The sequence below is a fragment of the Nuphar pumila genome, chromosome 14 (assembly GCF_984573655.1).
Source record: "Nuphar pumila chromosome 14, dmNupPumi1.hap1.1, whole genome shotgun sequence".
NCBI classification, from domain to species: Eukaryota; Viridiplantae; Streptophyta; class Magnoliopsida; order Nymphaeales; family Nymphaeaceae; genus Nuphar; species Nuphar pumila.
The window spans coordinates 5,146,318-5,171,674 of NC_143262.1; the positions used below are offsets into that span (position 1 = coordinate 5,146,318).

A 25,357-nucleotide genomic window follows, 5' to 3' on the forward strand; every position below is an offset into this window, starting at 1 on the left:
AGTTGCAGCCTCCTCCGTGAGCACCTCTGATCTAGGTAAAACTCTATGGCTTCTTGATTCAGGTGCTTCTTTTCACGTGACTCCAAATATTGATATATTATCTGAATGTTATAACTCAAAAGGATCAAATATTTTTACTGCTGATGGAACATCACTAGAAATTGAAGCAATAGGGAATTTTGAAAAGGTTTCTCAAAATTCAAAAGGATTTCATGTTCCACAAATTAGATATATTCTCAAATTAAATCTCAATCTCCTATCTGTTTCTCAACTATGTGACCGTGGATATAACGTTTCCTTCTCTTCTCATGACTGTCGAGTGCAGGATCGTCAGTCAGAGAAGCTGATTGGGGAAGACCATAGAGAAGGAAGCCTATACTACATGGATTTTTTGGAAATTCTCAAAAATACTTTTTGTTTTAATGTTCAGAAAATGAACTTAAATATATGGCACAGGAGACTTGGTCATCCTAGCATATCCAAGCTTCATCTGTTTCCAAATATAGAAAACTTTTGTAATTTTGAAACATTTAAGTGTGAAGAATGTATCTTGGGAAAAATGAAGAGATTACCTTTTCAAGAAAGAAATTTTGTTTCATCTCGGCCTTTTGAGTTAGTGCATTCAGATGTATGGGGTCTTGCACCGGTTATGTTCGAAGGAGGTTTTTCGTATTATGTCATTTTTGTAGATGATTTTACAAGCCATACTTGAATTTACTTTCTAAAAAATAAATCCGAAGTATTTTTTCATTTCCAAATATTTTATAAACTAGTCAAGAATCAATTCAAGAACGATATCTCTATCTTTCGCACTGATTCAGGAGGAGAGTTTTTATCAAAAGAATTTAATGATTACCTAAAATTACATGGAATCTCACATCAAAAATCATGTCCATATACCCCTCAACAAAATGGTCTAGCAGAAAGGAAACATAGACATATCATAGAAACAACAAGAACCCTACTCATTACTCATCTAGTACCCAAAAATTTTTGGGCCGATGCCGCTCTAACTGGAGTATATCTCATTAATAGAATGCCATCATCTTTATTAAGCAACATTTCACCGGTTGAAAAACTCTTCAAACAAACCCCAGATTACTCAAGGCTAAGGGTATTTGGTTGTAAATGCTTTGTTTTTTTCAACAAAAATGACAAACTCTCACCTCGTGCTATTCCACGTGTGTTTCTTGGTTATGCAAGTGATCAGAAAGGCTATAAATGCTTTGTTCTTAAAACTAGAAAACTATATGTGTCACGAAATGTATCCTTCTTAGAAAATGAAAGTTTTTTTGAAATTAAAAACTCTACAGAAGGTGATGAATACTCTTTTCTACTGGACCTAGTTCTAAAGATAAATGAGGAAGAAGCTGATCAAAAAGATCAAAATGTGGTAAGCACTGAATCATCGCACCCAGAATGCATTCAATATTCTCCGGAGCAACCTTGTGCTCTAGAAAAATATACTAAAGCACAAGATCATATGGAAACTAGAAGATCTTCGAGAATATCAAAAGTACCTAAAAAATTTGCATTCTATGAGTCCTTTTCACCAAAGTACCAAGCATATATCGCGCTATTACATTCCTACGTAGAACCTTCTAACTATGATATTGCAAAAGAACATCCCAAATGGGTTGAAGCCATGTCAGCAGAGTTAAGCGCCTTAGAAAAGGCAAACACGTGGACTATTTAAGATATTCCACCAGGAAAGAAACTTATAGGATGTCGCTGGGTATATCAAGTCAAAACCAAGAGTGATGGCACCCTGAAACAATTTAAGGCTCGTCTAGTGGCTAAAGGCTATTCCCAAGAATATGGAATAGACTATGATGAGATCTTCACACTAGTAGCAAGAATGACCACTGTAAGAAGTTTAATTGCTGTTATATCTGTAAAGAAATGGCATATATTTCAAATGGATGTCAAGAACATGTTTCTTAATGGTAGTTTAGCTGAAGAAGTCTACATGGAACCACCCCCTGGCATTAAGATTCTTCAAGGAAAAGTCCTTCGTTTACATAAGGCCTTATATGAACTTAAACAAGCCTTAAAGGCCTGGTATGATAAATTTAGTCAAGTTATGCTTACTTTTGGTTTTCGATTTTGTCTTACTGACACTGCTTTGTTTATTAAGAAATCTAATGCAGGTATTATTATTCTTCTATTTTATGTGGACGATATGATCATCACAGGAAGTGATAAACAGGGAGTTGACAACATAAAAAAAAATTTCAAGACTAATTTTGAAATGAGTGACTTGGGTTTCTTAAGATTTTTTCTTGGAATTGAAGTAGTCTATTATCCTAAAGGTTATTTACTAACTCAATCAAAATTTGCTCTTGATTTTATCAACAGGTCCGGAATCATAAATGAAAAACATGTAAACACTCCTTAGATCGTAAATAGCAAAATGAAGATAGATGATGAAGAACCACTTGAGAACCCAACACCTTACAGACAACTTGTTGGGGCATTGTCTTACATTTCCATCACTCGATTGGACATTGCACGTGCTGTTCACACAGCAAGTCAATTTCAACATGCATCCACTACTGTCCATATAGGAGCAATATTGCGAATTATTAGATATCTTAAAACCTCTATTTGTAGAGGATTTTTTTGTCTGCTTCTTCCTCATTAGAACTAATTGTTTATACTGATGCAGATTGGGGAGGTGATCCAAATGATCGACACTCAATTACTAGGCTTTGTGTGTTTTTAGGATAATCATTGATCTCATGGAGATGCAAGAAACAGAAAGTCTCTCTTTCATCAACAAAAACCGAGTACAGAGTCATGACTACAACTACCATGAAAGTAGTTTGGTTGATGCGACTGCTTCAAGACATGAGTGTTGAGAGCACAAAAGCATCACAGTTATGTTGTAACAATAAAAGTTTCATTTACATTGCCAGCAATCGAACATTTCACGAACGAACAAAGCATATCAAAATGAACTGTCACTACGTGCGTGAGAAATTTCTACAAGGAACAATTGAGCTTCCATATGTTTCCTCTGAATATCAACTGGCGGACTTCTTTACCAAACCTCTTGCTACTCCATGGTTTCACTTTCTTTTGGACAAACTTTCGGTTGTTCAACCGTAAGTTTGAGGGGGAGTGTTAAAAGTTGTAATCTCATAGACAATCTCATATGTAAATATCCTATCATATGTAATCTTTTATTAGTTTTCTAATTTAGTTACATTAGGACAACTAGTTAGTTTTATTTTTTTGGTTTTTGGACTAGTGTAAGCATATGAAAAGCAAAAAGCAAATAACTTTGGACATCCTTTAGACTTTTGCTTTTTGACCAAGTCAAAAAGCAAAAGCATGTAAGAGCTGTTGGACTCTCCAACGGCTCTAATAGAGCTGTTGGAGGGTCCAACAACTCTTTCTAGCCCCTTCTTTCATGTATAAATAGTTAGAGAAACATAATAAGTGGAAAATCAGTCCACATATGAGCAGGGTAAAGTTAGATTTTGCAGTATGACGAATTGAATACAATAATCAGCCCAGGAAACAACATAATTATAACCCTGAAAACATCTATGAACAACAAGACATCTGATTCTTTAAATCAGCCAACATATTTTAGATGAATCGGTAGAGTAACACCTATATATATATCTATCTATATATATGTATACTCGATAATGACAGATTTCATGCGCAGTTACGTGAACATAAACAAGGTACCAAAAATAAATATATTTACAAGCTTCCTTTATTATATTTCTCTAAAAAAAAATTAAAAACAAAAGTACCAACAAATCTGAAAATATTTTCACATGTATTTCCCGATTGTGCACTTAGTGTAATTGATTTCCACCACAGATTCAATCAATATATATATTTAATCGACATTATACATGTTTTTAGATATACACATTGTATATAATTCCAGATTTTCCTTTTTCCCACAAACCCATACATGAATCAGATTTCTATCTATTCTTTCGTGTAAAAACTTAGAGAGAAACCCGTACCTTAGATTGGATGTAAAAAAAGACCGAAAAACAATGGACGATCGATGAGAAAGATGGATTCTTTCTCTCCTTCCTCCTTTTCTCTCTTTCTTTCTTTTCTATCTTTCCCCTTTTCTTTCTTTCTCTCCTCCCCTCTCTCTCTCTCTCTAGAAAACTAAATCTAGAGAGAGCCGAGTTAGACCCTTATAATTTTTTTTTTGTTTTCTAGAGAGAAGGATCTGCATTAAGCCCTTTCCTATTTGCTATAGTGATGGATGAGCTTATGAGATCAATTCAAGAAAATGTGCCGTGGTGTATGTTGTTTGCTGATGATATTGTTTTGATTGATGAGTCTTGAGCTGGGGTTAATGCTAAGTTAGAATTATGGAGACAGACATTGAAAGCAAGAGGTTTTAAGTTGAGTAAGAGTAAGACAAAATATATGGAATGTCGGTTTAGTAAGCAACGAAGTAGTGATGAGAGTGTAGTGAAGCTTGGTGAGCAAGAAATACCGGTGGATGACTGTTTCAAATATTTGAGATCTATCATTTAAAAGTATGGAGAAATTGATGGAGATGTTAATCATAGGATAAAGGTTGGGTGGATGAAATGAAAAAGTGCAACTGGAGTGTTGTGCGATCGTAGAATGCCATTGCGGTTGAAGGGAAAGTTTTATAGGACGACAATTAGGCCCACTTTACTATATGGTACAGAATGTTGGGCTGCCAAGAGACATCATTTGCAAAAAATGAGTGTACCTGAGATGCGTATGCTTAGATGGATGTGTGGAAATACAATAAAAGATAAGATTCAAAACGAGGAGATACGTAAGAAGGTAGGCGTTGCATCATTGAAAATAAGATGAGAGAGAATTGTTTACGGTGGTTTGGACATATTCGGCGAAGGCCTAATGATGCTCCAGTTAGAAGGATGGAAAAATGAGAAAATATATTAGTTAAAAGAGGTCGGGGTAAGCCTAAGAAGACTTGGATGAAGATGATAGGAAAGGATATGAATGCTTTGAACCTCACCGAGGACATGGCATTGGATAGAAATGATTGGAGGAGAAGGATTCATGTGGAAGACCCAGAATGATTTTCTTTTTTGGTTCATATCGTCGACTCCAATTGTTTTGGGATGAAGGCGTAGTTGTTGTTGTAGAGAGAAGGTGACGTCCTCGCTAGAGTCCTCTATCTTTTAGAGGATAGTGTTCTAGCAAATGTAGAACTCTATCTCTCTCTAACTTCTCTTATTTATCCTTTTATTATCCTATATATATTTTAATTAATTAGAGATCTATCTAGAACACCTATCTAGGTAGAGTTCTACTCTACATAGAACTCCACCTTATCTAATAAATACAAATTTCAAAATTTAATTAATTAATATTTTTTATTAATTATTTAATATTTAATTATTAAATAAATAATTTTTAGAATATTCTATAGGGTGTCGCCCCCCTCTCTGGAAGTCTTCTCATAGCAGAATTCTCTCTTAATTTAACCTTTAAATTGGTTACTCTGGGATTTCAGATCCGGATCTGGATTCATGATCCAAATCCATATCCAAAATCCTCATGGATCCCAACCTGGACCAGATTGTAGTTAATATGGGTCCTGGACTGGGTCTAGATCCATGTCAACTCGGATCAAAAGGATCGGATCTAATCCGATCCAATCCAGAAAATGATAAAAATAAAGGTGGGTCATTTTTGAAAAACGCAAATTTTGGGCCAACCATAACTCGATTTCAGAAAAATGAAATACCAATGTTCTCAGAATTACGAGACACATCTAACGGTATACTTACCTGAATTTCGCTCGATTTTCTCTTGATTTTATAGGTTAAAAACAAAAAATTTCTCAAATATTATTCGTCTCGTTTGGTCTTGTCAATGGGCCCTAGGCCAGGTCCAGACCCAGCTGACGTCACCTATAATTGAAGATATTTTCTATGATTTTTATTAACTTTATAAAACACTTAGCGAAAAGTTCAGAAATTCAGAATTTAAAACTATAGAAAAACACACAATATTACACCAATGGCTATTCTAGTATTCTCCATTTTCTTTGCATTTAATTCACTCTCTGATTCAAATGGTTTTGCCCAGAGTTGCCAGTCCAGGAAGCGGGAGCGGGAAGTGATTTGGGAAGCGGAAGCAGGAAGAGAGACACTTTCAAAATTTTAGGAAGCAGGAAGCATGGGATGACTTAGAAGCGAACAAGGAATTGTCTCGAAAACGACCTAGGAAGCGAACCCGAAGCGACCTAGGAAACGAAAAAGAGAAAAAAATAAAAATAAAAAATAAAAAAGGTAACGTTTTGGAAGCGCGACATTTCGCGCTTTCAAAGCGCTCTTCGGGGAAGCGTGCTTCCCCACTCTCTATGGCGCTTCCGGTAACTTTGGTTTTGCCAAATTTCTAGTTGTCATTTCTTATTAGAGGCAAATCTTTTGGGTTTTCATATTCTCTTTTCATTGTGAGAATGTCTGAACTTGAGAGGCCCGATATGGCGCTCCATATTTAGCTTTATAGGACCTAGGACTACTCTTGTGGTTCTTTTGACAAAAAGAATAGACAACAAGATTTAACTTAGACTGTAGTCTCAAGTCTCATTTTAGGCCATATAGTACTTCTTTAAACTTATGAATCACTCTTCTGGAATCTCCTTCACCATATCCAAGAGATTATTCCATGTAGGTCTTTTTAGATAAATTACTATTTGGGGGAAAACCTCAATCCTCATGAAAAGAGGACAAGAAAAACCCTCAACATCCATTTACCCATAGTCCACAACAAAGTATGAGAATAATGGCAATTTGCACCTATCTTCACTCTAGTCCTTCCTCTTGGCCATTTTCTTCAACCATTGTTTTTTCATGCTCTCATCTACTTTTAACTTTTTGTCTTTTCAGCTCGTTTCTTCTATGTAAGCTTTCAAACAAGAGTCTATGGGTATGGGTATGTTAGTGCAGTGCAGAAAGGTGCCTTATGTGGTTTGCTCCCATGCAAACATGAGAGAGCCTTTCCCTTTGGATTTTCCCGCTAGACACCCCTTTTCAGTGGAAACAAAGTCTTGGAAAAAAAAAGGGAGCGGGAGGGAGGAGGGGCGTGTGTGTTGGAATTTAAGTTTACAGTAACACTTTCTATGTAGCTTGTCATGTGAACAGTGCTGCTCTGCTGCACTTCACGTGCTAAGGAATTCATCATCTATAGCTTTAGGCTGTGTACTGATTTTTCTATATCTTCACAAGGTTGGTTTTCTTTCTTTTAGTACCATGCTAAGCAATTTTGACATTTTATAGAAAGCAATCATATGATCCATATGATACCAATTATCTGGCAGATGCCTAGTAAATTGTGGATCTGTTCTTTACACTAGACATGTTGGAAACTATTAATACTTTGTCATGATGTACCATTGAATCTTCATTATTAGTGTAATGTACACATGACCATTTGATTTGTGAAATGAACATTTTTGTCAAGTTTAAAACACTTATTCAGGAACTTTATTCCTTCTTGAATTTTATTTAGATCACAAAAATATTTCATGTGCTTTCTCAAATTTTCAGGAAGTAGCTGTTAAGAAATTCTTGGATCAAGATCTTTCAGGTGTTGCACTTGAAGAGTTTAAAAGTGAGGTATTCTTCTCTTTTTCTTTCTTTATGTGCGATTATGTTCAGATGGAGTCACCCTTTATTATGTACGTATACTATTCAAATAAGAAATGTATAGGACCTAGAAGATTTAGTGTTCTTTTCCTTCTTGTTGGTTCATTACTTTGAGCATAGTCTTGGTTTGAAGGTGCATGTTCACCTTGTAATATGGCATTGCTGGAAGGCTCTATTCATGCTTAAAAACGTTGTTGTTCACCATCCTCTTCTTGGCCAGATTCAAAATGGAAGATGGAATAAATAGTCTGTCTGCATTTGATACAAAGCCTGCACTTTAAGATTGAATATGATGGTCTATGTCACATGGATACAACTGTAGATACAGGGATACAGTCATTCTGTTGAAGTTTTCATTATGATTTGCATATAAGGGGATATGGAACAGGAGTCAAAATGGAGTATCCATGTGACATAGGTGATGGTTGAATGGTCAACTAAGGAAGGTAGCGGCAGAGGGTTCTAAAAAATAAACTCTCTCTCTCTCTCTCTCTCTCTCTTACAGAAAGAAGAAGATGAACACGAAGAAGAAGAAGAGGATGAGGTAAGTATGCCCTCCTCCTCTCTCTTTTTCTCTTCCTCACCGCCTTCTTCTTCCTCTTCACACACACGAAAAAAAGCAAGCAGGCCTATTTAATCATAGTCATGCACACTCTCATAGAGAATCCTTTGGGAACAGTTCCTCAACGGGTATCATATCCAGCGAAAACTATTGTGATACATGCATCAATACAATTGACCACTCTCAAGGTCGATAGTCATCAACACGGGCATAAACATGTATACAATTAAAACATCACACCATACATCACTTCATATGGCATTAAAATTATAAAATCATACATTTAACCAATAAGGCTTCATGAACCAAAGTTCACTATTGAACTTAAACATTTATCGCATGCATTCATAATTTCATTTCACGTGGCATTTAAATCATATCATACATAAGTATATTATCCTACGCATCATATCATCGCCACAAAGAACATTGCACTTCGTAAATTGAACCTTGAAACATATGTAAACAAAACATGAGTTGTATGCATGCATACGTGAACATGCATATTTCATAATACGAAGCAACTAAACCTCAACATACATAACTCCTAAGTAGTTCGAGATTTGCACATACGATAAAAGTCATATGCTTTTTTCACCACATGAATCGATATATCACCTTAGATATAATTGTGTAAGGGTTGGTCAAAATCTCATTGACCATCCTACTGTACATCATATGCATATATTTCTCAAGCAAACAAGACATACAAGTTTAAAACTGTAATGACCCCAACTCATGCTCCTTGAAAATGCAGATTTTTTTTTTTAAATAAGATGTGAAAATATTCCTAGAAATCCGGGGCCTTTACAGTTTTACTCACAGCTGGATAACCACACACCACAATCGAGCTTACACTTATCATCCATACTAAACCAAGCCATTATTCATTTATTGAAATACTGATAAATATGTCTAGAGACACTTGCATAAATGAAATATTCAGAGTGCAATATCAATGAAATGAACCGAAAAAGAAATAAAAGTAGAGCCATGATGTCCATCTGTGATCTATCTAGCATGTGCGTGACACCCGTGACTTTCCCAGACACCAGCCGCTTCACTGATTTCCTGCTCCTGCGAAAAACCATAAAAAGAGAGGGTCAGAAATCCGAAGAATTCTGCGTACAGATCCTTCTAACGAAAATAAGTAAGCATAAAGAACACATGTACAATTTTATGCAAATTTCTTTGAGAAAAACAATTATGACAATTACTCAATCCAACTTAAGCATTCATGCAACATCTATTAAGTATACAAAAACCTTAATCAACATGTATTTAATTTGAGTAAGCAAGGTATTCCACATGCATTAAAGATTAACCATCACCTATCTAACAACATATAACATTTAAGGGAAAAGTAAATTATCATGTCCTAATGCATAGCAAGGTTATGCATGATTTATGTGTAATGTATGAACCTTTATTTGTCTTTCCATATGCATGCCCTATTAAATGCATACAATTTAAGTTTCTATTTTTAATTACCATCGCCCGCGGATACACCTAACGGGTAAGATCCCAGAGGTCAAGTTAGGTTCCCAGGGTAGCTTAACACACAATTTGTATCTTATTACTGGGTTCCAACTTAGCCTTCGACCGAATCACCTTTGGAACATTAGACCTCCACATCTAATGTCGGAAACACAAGGGACACCCCACGCCCACAAGTGCCACTTCTTTGGTACCATAAATAATCATAGCTGTGAGAAACACACCACCCTCAGGTAAAGTGACGGACTTTCCCTAAAACCGTGGCCAGGAGAAGGAACCTCAATATCGGGTTCAGGGGACCAAAATTAAGCACACAGAGTTTTTGTATCCAACTCTGGATCCTCGTATTAAGTTTATATATATATATATATATTTATTTGCTTTAAATATTTATTATTTATATTTTTATTATTAATTTTAGTATAAACGTGGATGATATCATTTATACATAAAGACCACTTTATGTGTCCTAGATCCGAAATGTGGATCTGAGGCCTAATTTGCGTATTTAAAAACATTTTATTTTATAAATAATAGCTAAAGATCACACTTTTTAAATCCTTACCCCCTTAAAAGAATTTTGTCCTTGAAATTAGAATGTACCAAATAAATGAAGGTAATGTTGACGCATAGCCGCCTCAGGTTCCCAAGTGCACTCATCCAGCCCGTGATGCGACCAACACACTTTCACGAACAAAATCGTCCTATTTTGCAACTTCTTTTCTTGACAGTATACAATCTTTACTGGCCTTTTCTCCGTAGTCAAGTCAGGCTGCACCTCGATCACCTCATAGTGAATCACATGTGAGGAGTCAGGTACATATTTTCTCAACATCGAGACATGGAATACATTGTAGATCTGCAAAAACTGAGGAGGGAGTGTTACTCGATATGCGGTCTCCCCAACACATCCGAGAACCTCAAAAGGTCCAACATACCGAGGACTCAGCTTCTTCTTCTTTCCAAACCTGAAGACACTCTTCGTAGGCGAAATTCGAACAAACACATGATTGCCTACCTCAAACTTGAGCTCCCTACACCGCTGATCAACATAGCTTTTTTGTCTGCTCTGCGCTGCAATCAGTCACCGCCGGATTAAACATACCTGGTCCGCATAATGTTGGATGATTTTGGGAGACTCCATTGCTCTCACTCCAACATCATCCCAGCACACCGATGATCTACATGGTCGGCCGTACAAAGCTTCATACGAGGCCATGCCAACACTGGCATAAAAACTGTTATTGTACGAAAATTCTGCCAGCTTCACATGTTTGTCCCAATCGCCTGCCCAATCTAAAACACATGCTCTCAGCATATCCTCAAGCGTCTGGATCGTACGCTCCGACTGTCTATCGGTCTGTGGGTGAAACACAATACTAAACTTCAACGTAGTGCCTAAAGCCTTCTGAAGCTGGCGCCATAATCGAGATGTGAAACGTGGATCTCGATCCGACACTATCAAACGTGGCACCTCGTGAAGTCTAACTATATCATCCACGTAAAGATCGACCAAACTCTCCAAACTCTGGTTGATTATAATCGGAAGAAAATGGGCACTCTTTGTCAAACGATCCACTATTTACCCAAATGACATCTCGTTGTCGTCGGGTCTTAGGTAACCCTACTATGAAATTCATCGAGATGTCATCCCACTTCCACTCTAGAATCTCAAGTGGCTGTAGAAGTCCACCAGGTCTCTGGTGTTCAATCTTCACCTGCCGACAGGTGAGACACCGGGACACGAACTCCGCGATGTCCCGTTTCATCCCATGCCACCAGTAAGTTCTCTGAAGATCTTTGAACATCTTAGTGGAGCTAGGGTGAACAAAATATCTAGACCTGTGAGTTTCACTCATCAGCTCCTCCCGCAATACCTTCGGAACCCATCATCTGTCTCCAAACATGATGGTTCCGTCCCCCTCTCAGCGAAACTGTGCCTCTGGCTTTTGGGCACTCTTATACAGCTTCTCAAAATCCGGATCGACTGACTGAAGTTCCTCGGTCCGATCTATGATCTCCGGTCTTGCCTGCATCCCCGCACAAAGGATGCGTCCAAAGTCACCCGTAAAAGGCTGCCATCTGACAATCAAATCCTAGCTGCGTCTAATCATGCTAGCTGCTGTGACCGACGCCTTTCTACTAAGCGCATCTGCCACTACATTCGCCTTACCAGGATGGTAAGCAATGGAGAAGTCGTAGTTCTTTAAGAACTCCAACCACCTACGCTGCCTCAAATTCAAGTCACGTTATGTAAATATATACTTAAGGCTCTTGTGATCAGACATAATCTTAAATTGTTCCCCATAAAGGTAGTGGCGCCATATCTTCAATGCAAAGACCACTGTCGCCAATTCCAAATCATGCGTGGGGTAATTCTTCTCGTGCACCTTCAACTGTCTCGAAGCATACGCTATGACCTTGCCGTGCTGTATGAGGACACAACCCAGTCCGGTCCCTAAAGCATCACTGTACACGACGAAGCCACCTGTCCCAGAAGGCAATGTTAAAACGGGTGTCGTGGTCAACCTATTCTTTAGCTCATGAAAACTGTCCTCACATCGAGGTGACCACACGAACTTTACTTCTTTCTGCAACAATCGGGTCATAGGGGAAGCTATACGCGAGAAGTCTTGAATAAATCGGCGGTAGTAGCCTGCCAATCCAAAGAAATTTCTGATATCAGTCACCGTCTTTGGTTGCTCCCATGACATGATAGCCTCTACCTTGGCTGGGTCGATTTCCACGCCCCTCTCGGATATCACATGACCGAGAAACATCACCCTATCAATCCAAAACTCGCACTTTGAGAACTTAGCATAAAGCTGATGTTCTCTCAGCATTTGTAATACGATTCGTAGATGCTCTCGGTGTTCTTCCACACTCTCTGAGTAAATCAGAATGTCATCTATGAACACAATGACAAATGAATCCAACCATAAACTAAAAACCCGATTAATCAGGTCCATAAACGCTGCAGGGGCATTGGTGAGTCCAAAGGACATCACCAGAAACTCATAATGCCCATATCTGGACCTGAATGCTGTTTTTGGAATATCCTCCGTCTTGATTCTCAACTGATGGTACCCAGAACGAAGGTCGATCTTCGAAAACACCTTTGCCTTCCTCAATTGATCAAACAGATCATCAATCTTCGGTAGTGGGTACTTGTTCTTCACCGTCACTTGGTTTAGCATACGGTAATCGATACAAAGTTGCATTGAACAATCTTTTTTCTTGACAAAGAAGACCGGTGCACCCCAGGGAGACACACTCGGCCTGATAAAACCGTTGTCAAGAAGCTCCTGCAATTGCTTCTTCAGTTCTACTAACTCAGCAGGTGCCATGCGATACGGAGCTCGAGAAACTGATGCCGTACCAGGCACTAGCTCGATCGAGAACTCAATTTCTCGATGCGGCGGCAAGCCCGACAAGTCCTCCGGAAAGACATCCGAGAACTCGCGAACAACATCTAACTGCTCCAAGGGTGTCGCCTGACTATCTTGAGCGGACACACTAGCCAAGAACACCATGCAACCCTGCTTGTGGTACTTAGAGACCTTCAAAGCTGAGACGACCCTCACCCCGTCGGTCGGTCTCGTTGAATGATACAACGCAGACAAGTCGGGACGCTCCAAGATAACCTTCTTACCCCGATACTGGAGGGTCGCATTATGCTTGGACAACCAGTCCATACTCAAAATGACATCATAAAATGTCATATCCAAAATAACCAAATCGGTAGACAAATCATGGCCTTCTATCACCACGCATACTGCTGGGAAATACTTTCCATAGGAAGAGGATGCACCCATAGGTGACATCACATCAAGAGCCCTTTCGAGGCTAGAAGGAAGCAAATCAAGCAACTTTGCAAACGAAGAAGAAATAAAGTTGTGTGTTGCACCTGAATCAAACATCACATGTGCAAAGTGTTCAGCAACTAAGAATATACCTTCGATCAGATCAGACTGATCGCCCTGAGTACCTGTTGTAGCCACATAGACTCGCCCATTGGTCCTGCACTGACCTTGTTATTATTGAGGCCTTTGTTGTTGCTGCTGTCCTCCCGAAACCGCAGACTTGTTCGGACAGAAAGGAGCGATGTGCCCAGGTTGCTGGCACTGAAAACATACTCCCTTAAACATAGGGCAAAAGCCAGGTTGATGGCTCTTGCCGCACTTGCGACATACTGGCAGGGCCCTTCCCTGCTGCTGGAATCGACCGTGCTGTCGCCCATCATGGGTCCGTTGTTTCTTGCCACCTTGAACCTTTCCGCTTGCTGGTGAATTCTTCTTCGTCCTACCTGAAGAACCATCTCCATTGCCACCCCCTTTCTTAATTGTAACCTTGGACTTCTCCCAATCTTTGGTCAGAACGGTAGCCGACTCGATCGCATCGGCCAAAGTAGTAGGCCGACTTGTCAAGACACGAGTCCGCAACCCATCCTTCAATCCGTGCACATACTTCCCTGCCCTCGCCTTCTCACTCTTGAAGAGGTTCGGATAGTACCTCTTGAGGTTCCATAATCTTGTAGTGTAGTCAACCAGACTTATGGTCCCCTGGGTCAAATCGAGGAACTCTCGTTGCATCTGTTCCTCGGCGTAGGAGGAAAAGTATGCATCTAGAAATTTCTCTCTGAACGTCTCCCAGGAAATCTCGTCCCAGTCGGCGAACTTCACCCTCTGCAGGGTGTCCCACCACTTCTTGGCATCGCCCTTCAAACGGTACGTTCAAAAATGTGTCTTTCTGTCCTCGGGGACAGATAGGACGTCGAACGCCCGCTCCATCTCCTCAACCCAGCTCTCCGCTGCCTCTGGGTCTGCATTTCTTGAAAAAGTTGGCGGATCCAACTTCAGGAACCTTTCGAAGGAAACACCGCCCACGTTTGAAGCAACATCGACAAGAGGGTCACGGGTTGCTGCTTGCGCGACTGCCTGCGCAGCTGCCTGAGCAGCCTGTGCCGCCTGTATGGCTTGAGCCGCTTGCACCGCCTGTGCTGTCTGTACCGCCTGAGCCATCATGGTCTCGATCAGGGTATAAATGACTTTCATCATAAAATCCCTCTGCTCCTACCAATTCACGGGAGTAGCAGTAGAGGACGAAGCACCTCTGCGTGAATATGACATCTACAATGCACATGTGTTTCACGAAATTAGATTCCCTCCGATCCTACTCCCCTTTGAGTCGATCCCGTACAAATATCTTTAAAGCTCACAAAAGATTACTAAATATATTCTATAATGAAATTTACTCATACATACAATCAAGCATACTAAATGTTAATGCTTAAATAAAAGTATTTGAATAACCTTACCAGTGAAGACGACTGCTCTGGAGTACGAGGCACGACTTGCTGATACTTCAGGACATGGCTCACTTACCAAAATTCAAAACATATTGCAAAAAGGATAACAAAAGTGTAAGATTTTGTGGTGGCTTTGATACTAAACCTGTAACGACCCCAACTCATGCTCCTTGAAAATGCAGATTTTTTTTAAAAATAAGATGTGAAAATATCTTAGAAATCCGGGGCCTTTATAGTTCCACTCACAGCTAGATAACCACACACCACAATAGAGGTTACACTTATCATCCATACCAAACCAAACCATTATTCATTTATTGAAATATTGATAAATATATCTAGAGACACTTGCATAAATGAATTATTCAGAGTGCAATATCAATGAAATGAACCGAAAAAGAAATAGAAGTAGAGCCATGATGTCCATCTGTGATCTATCTAGCATGTGAGTGACACTCGTGACTTTCTCAGACACCAACCGCTTCACTGATTTCTTGCTCCTGTGAAAAACCATAAAAAGAGAGGGACAGAAATCCGAAGAATTCTGCGTACAGATCCTTCTAACGAAAATAAGTAAACATAAAAAACACAGGTACAATTTTATGCAAATTTCTTTGAGAAAAACAATTATGACAATTACTCAATCCAACTTAAGCATTCATGCAACATCTATTAAGTATGCAAAAACCTTAATCAACAACAGATATTTAATTTGAGTAAGCAAGGTATTCCACATGCATTAAAGATTAACCATCACCCATCTAACAACATATAACATTTAAGAGAAAAGTAAATTATGCATGTCCTAATGCATAGCAAGGTTATGCATGATTTATGTGTAATGTATGAACCTCTATTTGTCTTTCATTTAAGTTTTCCTTTCCATATGCATGCCCTATTAAATGATACAATTTAAGTTTCTGTTTTTAATTACCATCGCCCGCAGATACACCCAACGGGTAAGATCCCAGAGGTCAAGTTAGGTTCCCAGGGTAGCTTAACACACAATTTGTATCTTATTACTGGGTTCCAACTTAGCCTTCGACCGAATCACCTTTAGAACATTAGACCTCCACATCTAATGTCGGAGACACAAGGGACACCCCACGCCCACAAGTGTCACTTCTTTGGTACTTAAACAATCATAGTTGTGACAAACACACTACCCTCAGGTAAAGTGACGGACTTTCCCTAAAACCGTGGCAGGAGAAGGAACCTCAATATTGGGTTTAGGGGACCAAAATTAAGCACACGGAGTTTTTGTATCCTCACAGTCTCCCCAAGACCGAATCTCCAGGATTTTCATTCTCCAGACGGAAGATCCCATAACATAATTTACACTGTTCTTATTTCTTATATTTTTATTTAAATCAATTCTTTAAGTTTGCAATATTATATGCAAAAGTAAAGTGAAAACCCACATCCTCTCTTGCGGGGACCCTTACGGGACTCCAGCCCGTGAGGACGACAGGAAACAGTGTAGTAGTGTGTAATACCAACTTGTGTGGTTTAAGTAATGTAATTAAACATATAAGAAAAGCAACCGAGTCCACGACTCTCCGGGCCGGTGATGATCCATTAGGCCATCGATGCATCACACAATAAGACCAAAGTGATGTGTTATATAACATCATACTATTGTGCCAAATGCACTTGCACCCATACAAAAACAAAGTCAATCATAAGCATGTAATTTCCCACCTCACATGCATTCTTTTTGTCATGTGTATTTCCTACATCCATACACACGTATCTATGTCAAGGCATACTCCATGTGGGTGGGTGTGCACGTGAACGAAGTTGTTTATTATGCATGTCAATGGTAAATGAAATCTCAATCATTTAGCATTTGCATACTTTTCTTGAAGATGAGAATTCATATCAATGTATAGAAACATTAAGTAAATACTCAACAGTCAATGAAATGATTTCTCTTCAGTATACGCCTTTGATGCATACTCATACTCAATATTCAGACTTGACCTAAATGCATAATTTCAGCAAATGCGTGGATTCACCATCAGCATGAAGATATTCAACAATTATACATATGCCCTAAAATCCCCAGATTTTGGAGTTCACACATGCTCTCAATTTATTCACGTAGTCAACATTACAATTGAACATTTAATCATACAGACCTATTTAATCATAGGCATTTGAAAATTTTGTTCCAGCATGCACATCACTGAAACCCTACCATTCGTCAAAGTCCAGGAGTATACAGATACAACACCTGCTACAAGACATATGTATTTGTTTATTTATAGTTTTATTTTATCATATTTTTTTTTTTTTACATTTCGGCCATATGGATAGGATGATTCAAATTTTCCATGCCATAGGTTCATTTCCAAAGCTTCTAATATAAAATATAGCAACGGACATGATTCTGGGAAGATCAGCAAATGCAAATCCCATTTCAAAACAGGAATTTATTGTGGTAGGCAGACATGCTGTTTAGGATGTTCAGTGCTTGGAACATCCCTTCTCCTTTTGTTGTGTGTCCAGTTTAACGCAATTCTACATAGCATGTTGGTATGTTATCCCCATTGACATGCGTTAACCCACAATTTGGAACACATGACAGTTTGAGTACTAAAATTTTAGAACGTGCACTAATGTAGGTATGGGGATATACTCAGAACAGGAAATTACCTGAATAGTATAAAGTTAACAAGGAAAAAAATCAGAACCTGCTATAATCTGTATATTAAATCGATAACACCTAAATATACTCAGACATTGGTTAAGCAATTGCATATTCAAAAGAAATACACGGCCTTCATGCAGGTTTACTAAGAACGTCACAAAAAGAAACTCAGCAGGTTGCAACACTAAAATTTTGTTTTGCTGTGTTCACGACAGTCGAACTAGGAACCCCCTTAGCATCCATCCAACTCACTTAGAAAGAGACGACGATAACTCTTACTGAAAATAAATCCCCCCTCTCTTTTTTTTTATTTACCTGAGACCCCAAGCTAACACCCAGCCGACTGACTGAGTTGGCTGGGCCTGCCTTGGCCCTGCCACGACAAGCACAGGTACCCAGCCGACTGGGTCGGCTGGGACCTTGCCAAAGCTAACGCAGCACCCTGCCTGTCGCCTACCATCATCAACTTAAGCAACCAACTAATTTTTTTTTCAGGGTTTCCATCCAAAGAAAAGAGCACAACATCGAACCAGTGTTTGATTTCTCATTTATTTTCACAAGAGGGAACTCGTACCTCAGTCCGGCGTTAGGTGGCTGCTGCAATCCCGTGAGGTTGGTCCCGCCGACCCCGATTGCTCACTGTGAGGGGTTGATATCGCCGCCCCCAATGACCTTGCTGTCGAACAAGGCTGCATCCCCTTCACGCCGCGTGCATGAGAGAGAGAGAGAGAGAGAGAGAGAGAGAGAGAGAGAGAGAGAGAGAGAGAGAGAACCAACTTGGGACCCCCCCCCCCTTGAAGGGGATAGCCCGGCAAAATCGGAGCCGATCTTCCCACCGGCGGCTGCGCTTCAAGCCCCTCCCCTTTCCTCCATGCGATTTTCGTTAGGGTTCTCTATCAGAACCCTAACCCCTTTCTTTTTTTTTCTCTGCTTCAGATTTATCAGGCAACCCTTATCAGGTTGCCTTTTTTACCCTTATGTGCTTTTGTTACACAAGGCGCGACCCGGGTCCGAACCCGGGACCCGGTAACCGACCCCGAGTTGGGTTCGCGTCTTACCCTTTTATATGGATCCACAAGTTGGATCCAGATGGATCCAACTGTAGATCCTCGTATTAAGTTTTTATATATATATTTATTTGCTTTAAATATTTATTATTTATATTTTTATTATTAATTTTAGTATAAACGTGGATGATATCATTTATACATAAAGACAACTTTATGTGTCCTAGATCCGAAATGTGGATCTGAGGCCCAATTTGCGTATTTCAAAACATTTTATTTTATAAATAATAGCTAAAGATCACGGTTTTTACAAAAACAATTTATAACATTCTAATGCATTCTTCTATACAAGAATAAATGAGTCCATCATATGACAAGACAATATATATAACATTCACAGTATGCATCGAACACGACTTATATATATTTATAGTAGTTATATGTGCATCATGTATCAAGTTCATATAAACACACAAAGCAACATAGTATGCGCAAACCAAAGTATGATGACACACATTCGTATATATTATACATTCATAAGTGCACAGGCATTCAAACCTACACACAGGTGTACCTGTAGCAAACACACTCCATATTCCGCTAACTACAATCATAACAAGCATGATCTTCGAACTACAATCACAAGAGTCATAGATATCCACAACTAAGTGAAGTGTGTGAGCATAACTTGTATTTGCAATTCATTTAGATATTGAGTGCAACATCATGCTTACACAATTAGTACCTAAACATGCTCTCTATAAGTTTAGTTAAGGTAATTTTACTTTAATAATGTGAAGAACAATGAATCGAAACTCAAAAGACCGAGGAGTTTTGAAGTACGCAAAGACCGCTACCCAAGTAATACAACGAACCCTTTGTGTGCGATCGCAAATGCCAAAAACTCAAAAAATGCCAATTATAACAAGATTAGCTAAAAATAGCAAATTACCTTATAAATCATTACCAAGAGCCAAATAACACACAAATACACTCCAATAATTTACAAACTCCACCAAAAATATATTTAATTATAATATATATATATATATATATAGTGATTTATAGCCCAAAATAGTTCTATAAATGTAAATTATACCCTGATTGACTTGAATGAACAAATGAATATGTAATAAATAAATAAATAAAATTCAAAAGCTAAAAACACATTTCTAATTTGGAGATAAAAAAATGAGTTCTTTATTTATTAATAATCCTTAAAAATTATGGGTTTTACACCGCACTCAGGGTCGGGTTGACCGTACCGGGTGCCGCACCCGCAGTGCGTCGCGTTGACTCGAGTGCGGCACCCGGTTTGCTGAGTCCCTGTGACATAGTATGACACTATAAACCACATGCAAAAAATGATAATGAGAAGGAAATATCACATGATAAACCATAAAGTAAAATAAGCCAGGATTTTTTTTTGCAGATCGGGTTAAAACAGAACCCTACGATTACCAGTAGGAATATTTTCAGCAAACTCATATATCGACATAAATTTTGATTTGCTATCGCACCACCAATATTTATCAAAAATATCGTGTGATATGTAAAGAAACATATTCAGTCAAGGAAGCAAGATATCAATAAAAAAAATAAGGAAAACAAGAGACAAAGAATAAGGGAAAAGATTGAATGATTTTTATTTATAAAGGATAAAACCTAAATACATTTTGAGAAAGAAACGTGACCCAAGAATTTATAAGAAGGAAAATGCAAGCAAGTTTTGTGGGAATCAAGGTTAATGATATGAATCAGAATAATGGAGAAGAAAGAAATGCAGATTTGAAGAAAAGAGGCTGATTTAAAGAAAACTTGTGGAAGAAGAAAGAATGAGAGGGAATAAAAATAGATGGTTACCTGGAGGAAGAAATATCAGATCTTGAAGGTCACAGATTCACCAGTTCTGAACTGGATCATTGCTTTGATACCATGTTAGAATTAGGGTTTCTGAATTTCCTGCAGAGAGAAGAAGAAGACAGCAGAGTGTAGGGGCTGAATATGCACAATTCCCAATGTGGGAAATCATGCATTTTGCTATTCCTTTTATATTGATAGCTCTATACTAAGTTAAATACCAGAAATGTCCTTGTTTACATATAATACAAAAGAAGACTAAGTGAGGTGCATTTAAGACAAAGGAAAATATAAAACAACATTGCTGACATGGATCCTGGATCCTAGATCCTGACCCAGATCCGACTAATAGTTCTTTTGTGATGCATATTGTATCATATGTAGTTATCACTGTCCTTAATTTGAGAACCATGATTTTTTTTCTTTTTTGTGTTTGTCAATTCTCTGGCTTTTAGAGATCCATACTGATTACTCAGTTTCTATAACTGAATTATGCATACTATTTGTCGTGATGAGATTTATTTTTTTAAATGTAATTAATTGGAATTTATCTCATATATTTGATCAAAAAATGACCCTGATGTTGAATTTTAGTGCTTGCATTCTAGGAGATTTTGATTTACTAATTTGAACCTAAATTGCTTTTTGATACTAACTCTGGCTTCTCATGTCAATAATTTTAGATGGCAGGGTTGCCAATTTTGGCTTGAGACTCTTTTCTGCTATATCCTTTATGTCTGTGTGGTTTGTGGATATATATATATATATATATATATATATATATATATATATATATATATATATATATATATATAGCAGCTGACTTGAGTTTCTCTTTTCAAGGTAAGGATTATGAAAAGGTTACGGCATCCTAATGTTGTTCTCTTTATGGGAGCTGTAACACGTGCCCCCAACCTTGCCATTGTTACAGAGTTTCTCCCTAGGTATGCCATGACTGATGTAGCTCCATAATGTTTATTGTTTTTCAGCAGTTTTATTCTCTCTAAAGTGTAGTTAGTTTGATAGTTATTCTACATTTTAACATCAGCCTTTTTTTTACATTTTTTTCTATTTCCACGAGGGTTTGCTTTTTAAACTTCTTTAGATCTCTTATCAATTAATGAACTTGTGAGTTAGGATCAATGGCTAGCCTGCATGTTCTGCATCATTTCTTGCCTCTAATCTTTGTTTTTGGTCTAACTTTTCTCATGTCGTGTATATGGAAGTTACTTGTCACCACACAGCAAATCAATCCTTAAACCTACAGTCGAGCTTGTTTCACAATCTCACAGTTTCAGGCTTCCCCTGTAGTCTCCTGGTCCTCATCTAGTTGTTTGTCTGTGGATGTGGACACACATATTTTACAACTTGGATTTTGTCACCATATATTATGCTTATGTCCATTCTGTAAAATTTGTTGGTTTTTAGTAGTCGTCTCTTCTGAATTTATCTTTTCCCGTCCTTTTACTTATTCTTCTGAGAGTCAATTAAAGCAAAAAGATTTCCTAAATAAAAACAATATGATTGGTGACAAGGTGTTATACTGTGTTCAGAAGAAAGTTCTGAATAGCATACAATGAAGGGTAATAGGAAGCAGAACATTAAGAGAATGAAAATCTGTCACATGAACACTGTTGTGGACATGGAGATATGGCGATTTTTTTGAAGTTTCCTATATAATTTGTATACAAGGGGATATGGAACAGGGGCAAAATGGAGTATCCTGTGGCATAGTTGAGAATCCAGTACCTGCATAGCAAGAAGCTACCCATACAAAATCCATTCCCTGCCTGCCGTTTTGATTGCTGTCCAAAAATGAATCTCCACTTCAGTATTTGCAGGAGTGGATGGATGATAGTCCTGAGTGTCCTTAAAGATTCTATTGGTTCACTATGTCCATGTATTTCACCATGCAATCAAGAGCCACCAATGCTGAATCATATACCATTTCATTTCTCCTGGTCAAATCCTTCTACCTAGGACAAGCCTTTTTTTTAATAGGCAAGCTGGGAGATAACCTCCATGGGATTCAAACTGGAGATCCTCTGGTTATGATAGTGCAACCTCACCATCCGGCTATCTCATTCGATCCCTACCTAGGACAAGCTTGCTACTTTTTGAATCCCTAGATATGATACCCTCTTCTTCCAGACAAGCCAAATCAGAAAGTTTCCCAATGAAAGGCCAAAACATGAGCACATTAGTATGGTGTCATTACATGAGATGCCTTCCTCTAGCTTGAAGGTTGTCAATAAGAGGTTTGTGAAATGAGCCAAACTAACAGTATGGTCCTACGAAGAGGACCTGTGATCAATGGCCTTTTTTGGTTTGAGGACATTGTTCTAACTTTAACAAAGACGAACACAGCATGATCTGGCTGAAAGTCGCTACCCTTGTCTTGTGCCTATACAATTTTGTCCTCCTTTCCGTTTCTACCTTTTGGCACATATAGTTTCTGCTGGATATTTGAACAATGCAAATCATCTTATCATGGTTTTGCTTTCCAGGGGCAGTTTATACAGGCTACTTCATCGGCCCAACAGTCAAATAGATGAAAGGAGGCGTTTGAGAATGGCACTTGATGTTGTATGGTTACAAGATTTTTTATCTTTCCAAATTACGTTAAAAGCAGATTTCCTCACATGGCATATGACCATTATAATTTGTCATTTTACTGCTAGCAGGCACGTGGCATGAACTATTTGCACAACAGTACTCCAGTTATAGTGCACAGAGATCTGAAATCTCCAAATCTTCTTGTAGACAAGAATTGGGTTGTGAAGGTAGTGTTTCTTGTTGCTCCATCTTGATTTAAAGTCATTTAGTTGTTTGTTTTAATGTGCTTATCTTATGGTTGATGCACACTTTGGCAATCAGGTTTGTGATTTTGGACTATCTCGAATAAAACACAGTACATTTCTGTCTTCAAGGTCAACATCTGGCACGGTGAGATCTCTTGAAGCTTCCTGTGATTTCCTTTACAGTAAATCAATCCCTTGAAGTTGTTATGGAGAGGAAAGGCTACATATATGACCACTTGCTGGGCTTCCTTTCCCATGATGGGATTTGACAACCACATCCTTTCAAAAGAATTAAGAGTCACTAAAAGATAACGTCACCCTGTAGGACGGACAACTAAGTCTTTAATTTTGGCTGCTCTGCTTCTACGTTCAAGGTAGAACATCTACATGTCTTTTGCCTTGCAATCCAAATGCCATCATCTTGTTCTAGGAAGTGAATGCATATACAGGAGTCTTGGTTTGATTTTGTAATATTTTTTCTTCTTATAAATAAGTTCTGACAGATGTGTTTATTAATGTCAATGATTTGGAGACATCTCATTCCTAGGAGATACTAGGGTGCTGCAAAATTCTGTTGACGAACTCCGAGCCAATGATGATCCCCATGTTAAAATGTATTGATTCATATATATATATTATATTCATATATGAGTGTGTATATATATATATATATATATATTTAACTGTTTTATTATTGTAATAGGTTTTGTCCATGTAAGGGTATTTTGGTCATTTGTACATATATAATAAGTACTGCCCATTAGGGGAAGTTTTGTCTTTTTTTTAATGTTTCTTGTCGTTTCCCTTTTTCATGACGGCTTATTGGACTTTGTTCAATATAATCGTTGGGATCTCCCCAACCGCTATATTTATAGTGGTTAGGAGCATCCCAACGACTATATTGGCCTTGTATGGTCTATATAAAGGGGTTAAAACTCCTTGTTTTTTAATGCTTTTCTAAGCATTCTCTCATAATAAAGATCATATTTTTTTAAGTGTTTTGTGTTCTTTTGAATGCCCATTAGTGGCTACTGTAATCTTTTGTATTAGCCATTGTTTGGCTTGTGTATTGTCCCTTTGTGGACTTGTGTTTGAGCACTCCCTTGTTGTATGCCCTTGGTGGCTCTTTTTGTATTCCTCTTGTTTTCATTACATGGTATCAAAGCCAAGATATCCATCTTGGTATTTGGCTTCTTGTGATGGATTCGGAATTCATTGAATAGGGGAATCTTAATCCGGTAAGTATTTTAAAATCTTTGTTTATTCTTGCTTTTGTTGTCTATCTCATGCATTTTGTATGAGAAAGTATTTGTTTATGGTCTTTAAAAGAAAATTTATTAAAAATTTGTTTGTTTGTTGTTCCTTTGAAACCTTTTTGAAATATTCTTTGTTTTTTTGGGTTGACTATAAGCACATGATTAAGCTCTTTGGAATTTCTTTATATATGTTTTCTTGTTTTTTCAAAGGTTATTGCGTTTTTTATCCTTATCTTGGACTTAGTTGAACTCATATTGGTGGTCTTTTTCAATCTTGTTAAATATTTTAAAATGATTTGAAATATTTATTTTAATTTTGTATAGTGGTTTGTGTGTTATTCACACACACACGCATGATCTTATGAGATTTTGCTTAACTTGTGTTTGATTTTTCTTTGACATACTCTTATGTGAATCTTAAAATACTTTATGTATTTGAAAAAAAGTATTAAGATTGTATGTGGTTGGGTCTTAGTGTTCATAAACATCTTGTTAGTTTTTGGAAATTTGAATACATAATTTTTCCCTATTTATATATGATCTTTGTGCACTTATGATTGTCTTTGATACACATTGATTATAATATTGTGTGTTTTTATACTTAGTTAAATTCTGGCTTTTTGAAAATTTGGCTAAGTGTTGTAGAGAAATCGATAAATACTCGATATTAGGTGGCATCAGTTGAATCTGGGTCTGACCTCAGTCTCATTGAAAAGACCTAAACGAGCCAATTGAAATGTGAATAAAACTTTTATGTTCGACCTTTAAAT

The 25,357-nt window shown here is 37.9% G+C and overlaps 1 protein-coding gene across 5 annotated transcripts in view; it reads left to right on the forward strand.

Moving 5' to 3' along the window:
• Positions 1-25,357, forward strand: part of LOC149816145 (putative serine/threonine-protein kinase SIS8) — a 115,190-nt gene that overhangs the window by 38,161 nt on the left and 51,672 nt on the right. For 2 of the 5 annotated variants that reach the window (XM_089987338.1, XM_089987339.1), the window contains 5 exons: positions 7,545-7,613; positions 21,374-21,474; positions 23,038-23,116; positions 23,215-23,313; positions 23,408-23,476. In XM_089987338.1, coding sequence (XP_089843464.1) covers positions 7,545-7,613; positions 21,374-21,474; positions 23,038-23,116; positions 23,215-23,313; positions 23,408-23,476 — 417 coding nt within the window. Of the gene's footprint in view, positions 1-7,544; positions 7,614-21,373; positions 21,475-23,037; positions 23,117-23,211; positions 23,314-23,407; positions 23,477-25,357 lie in introns of all 5 variants that reach the window. The other 3 variants (XR_016427641.1, XM_089987337.1, XR_016427640.1) reach the window with 3 other exon arrangements.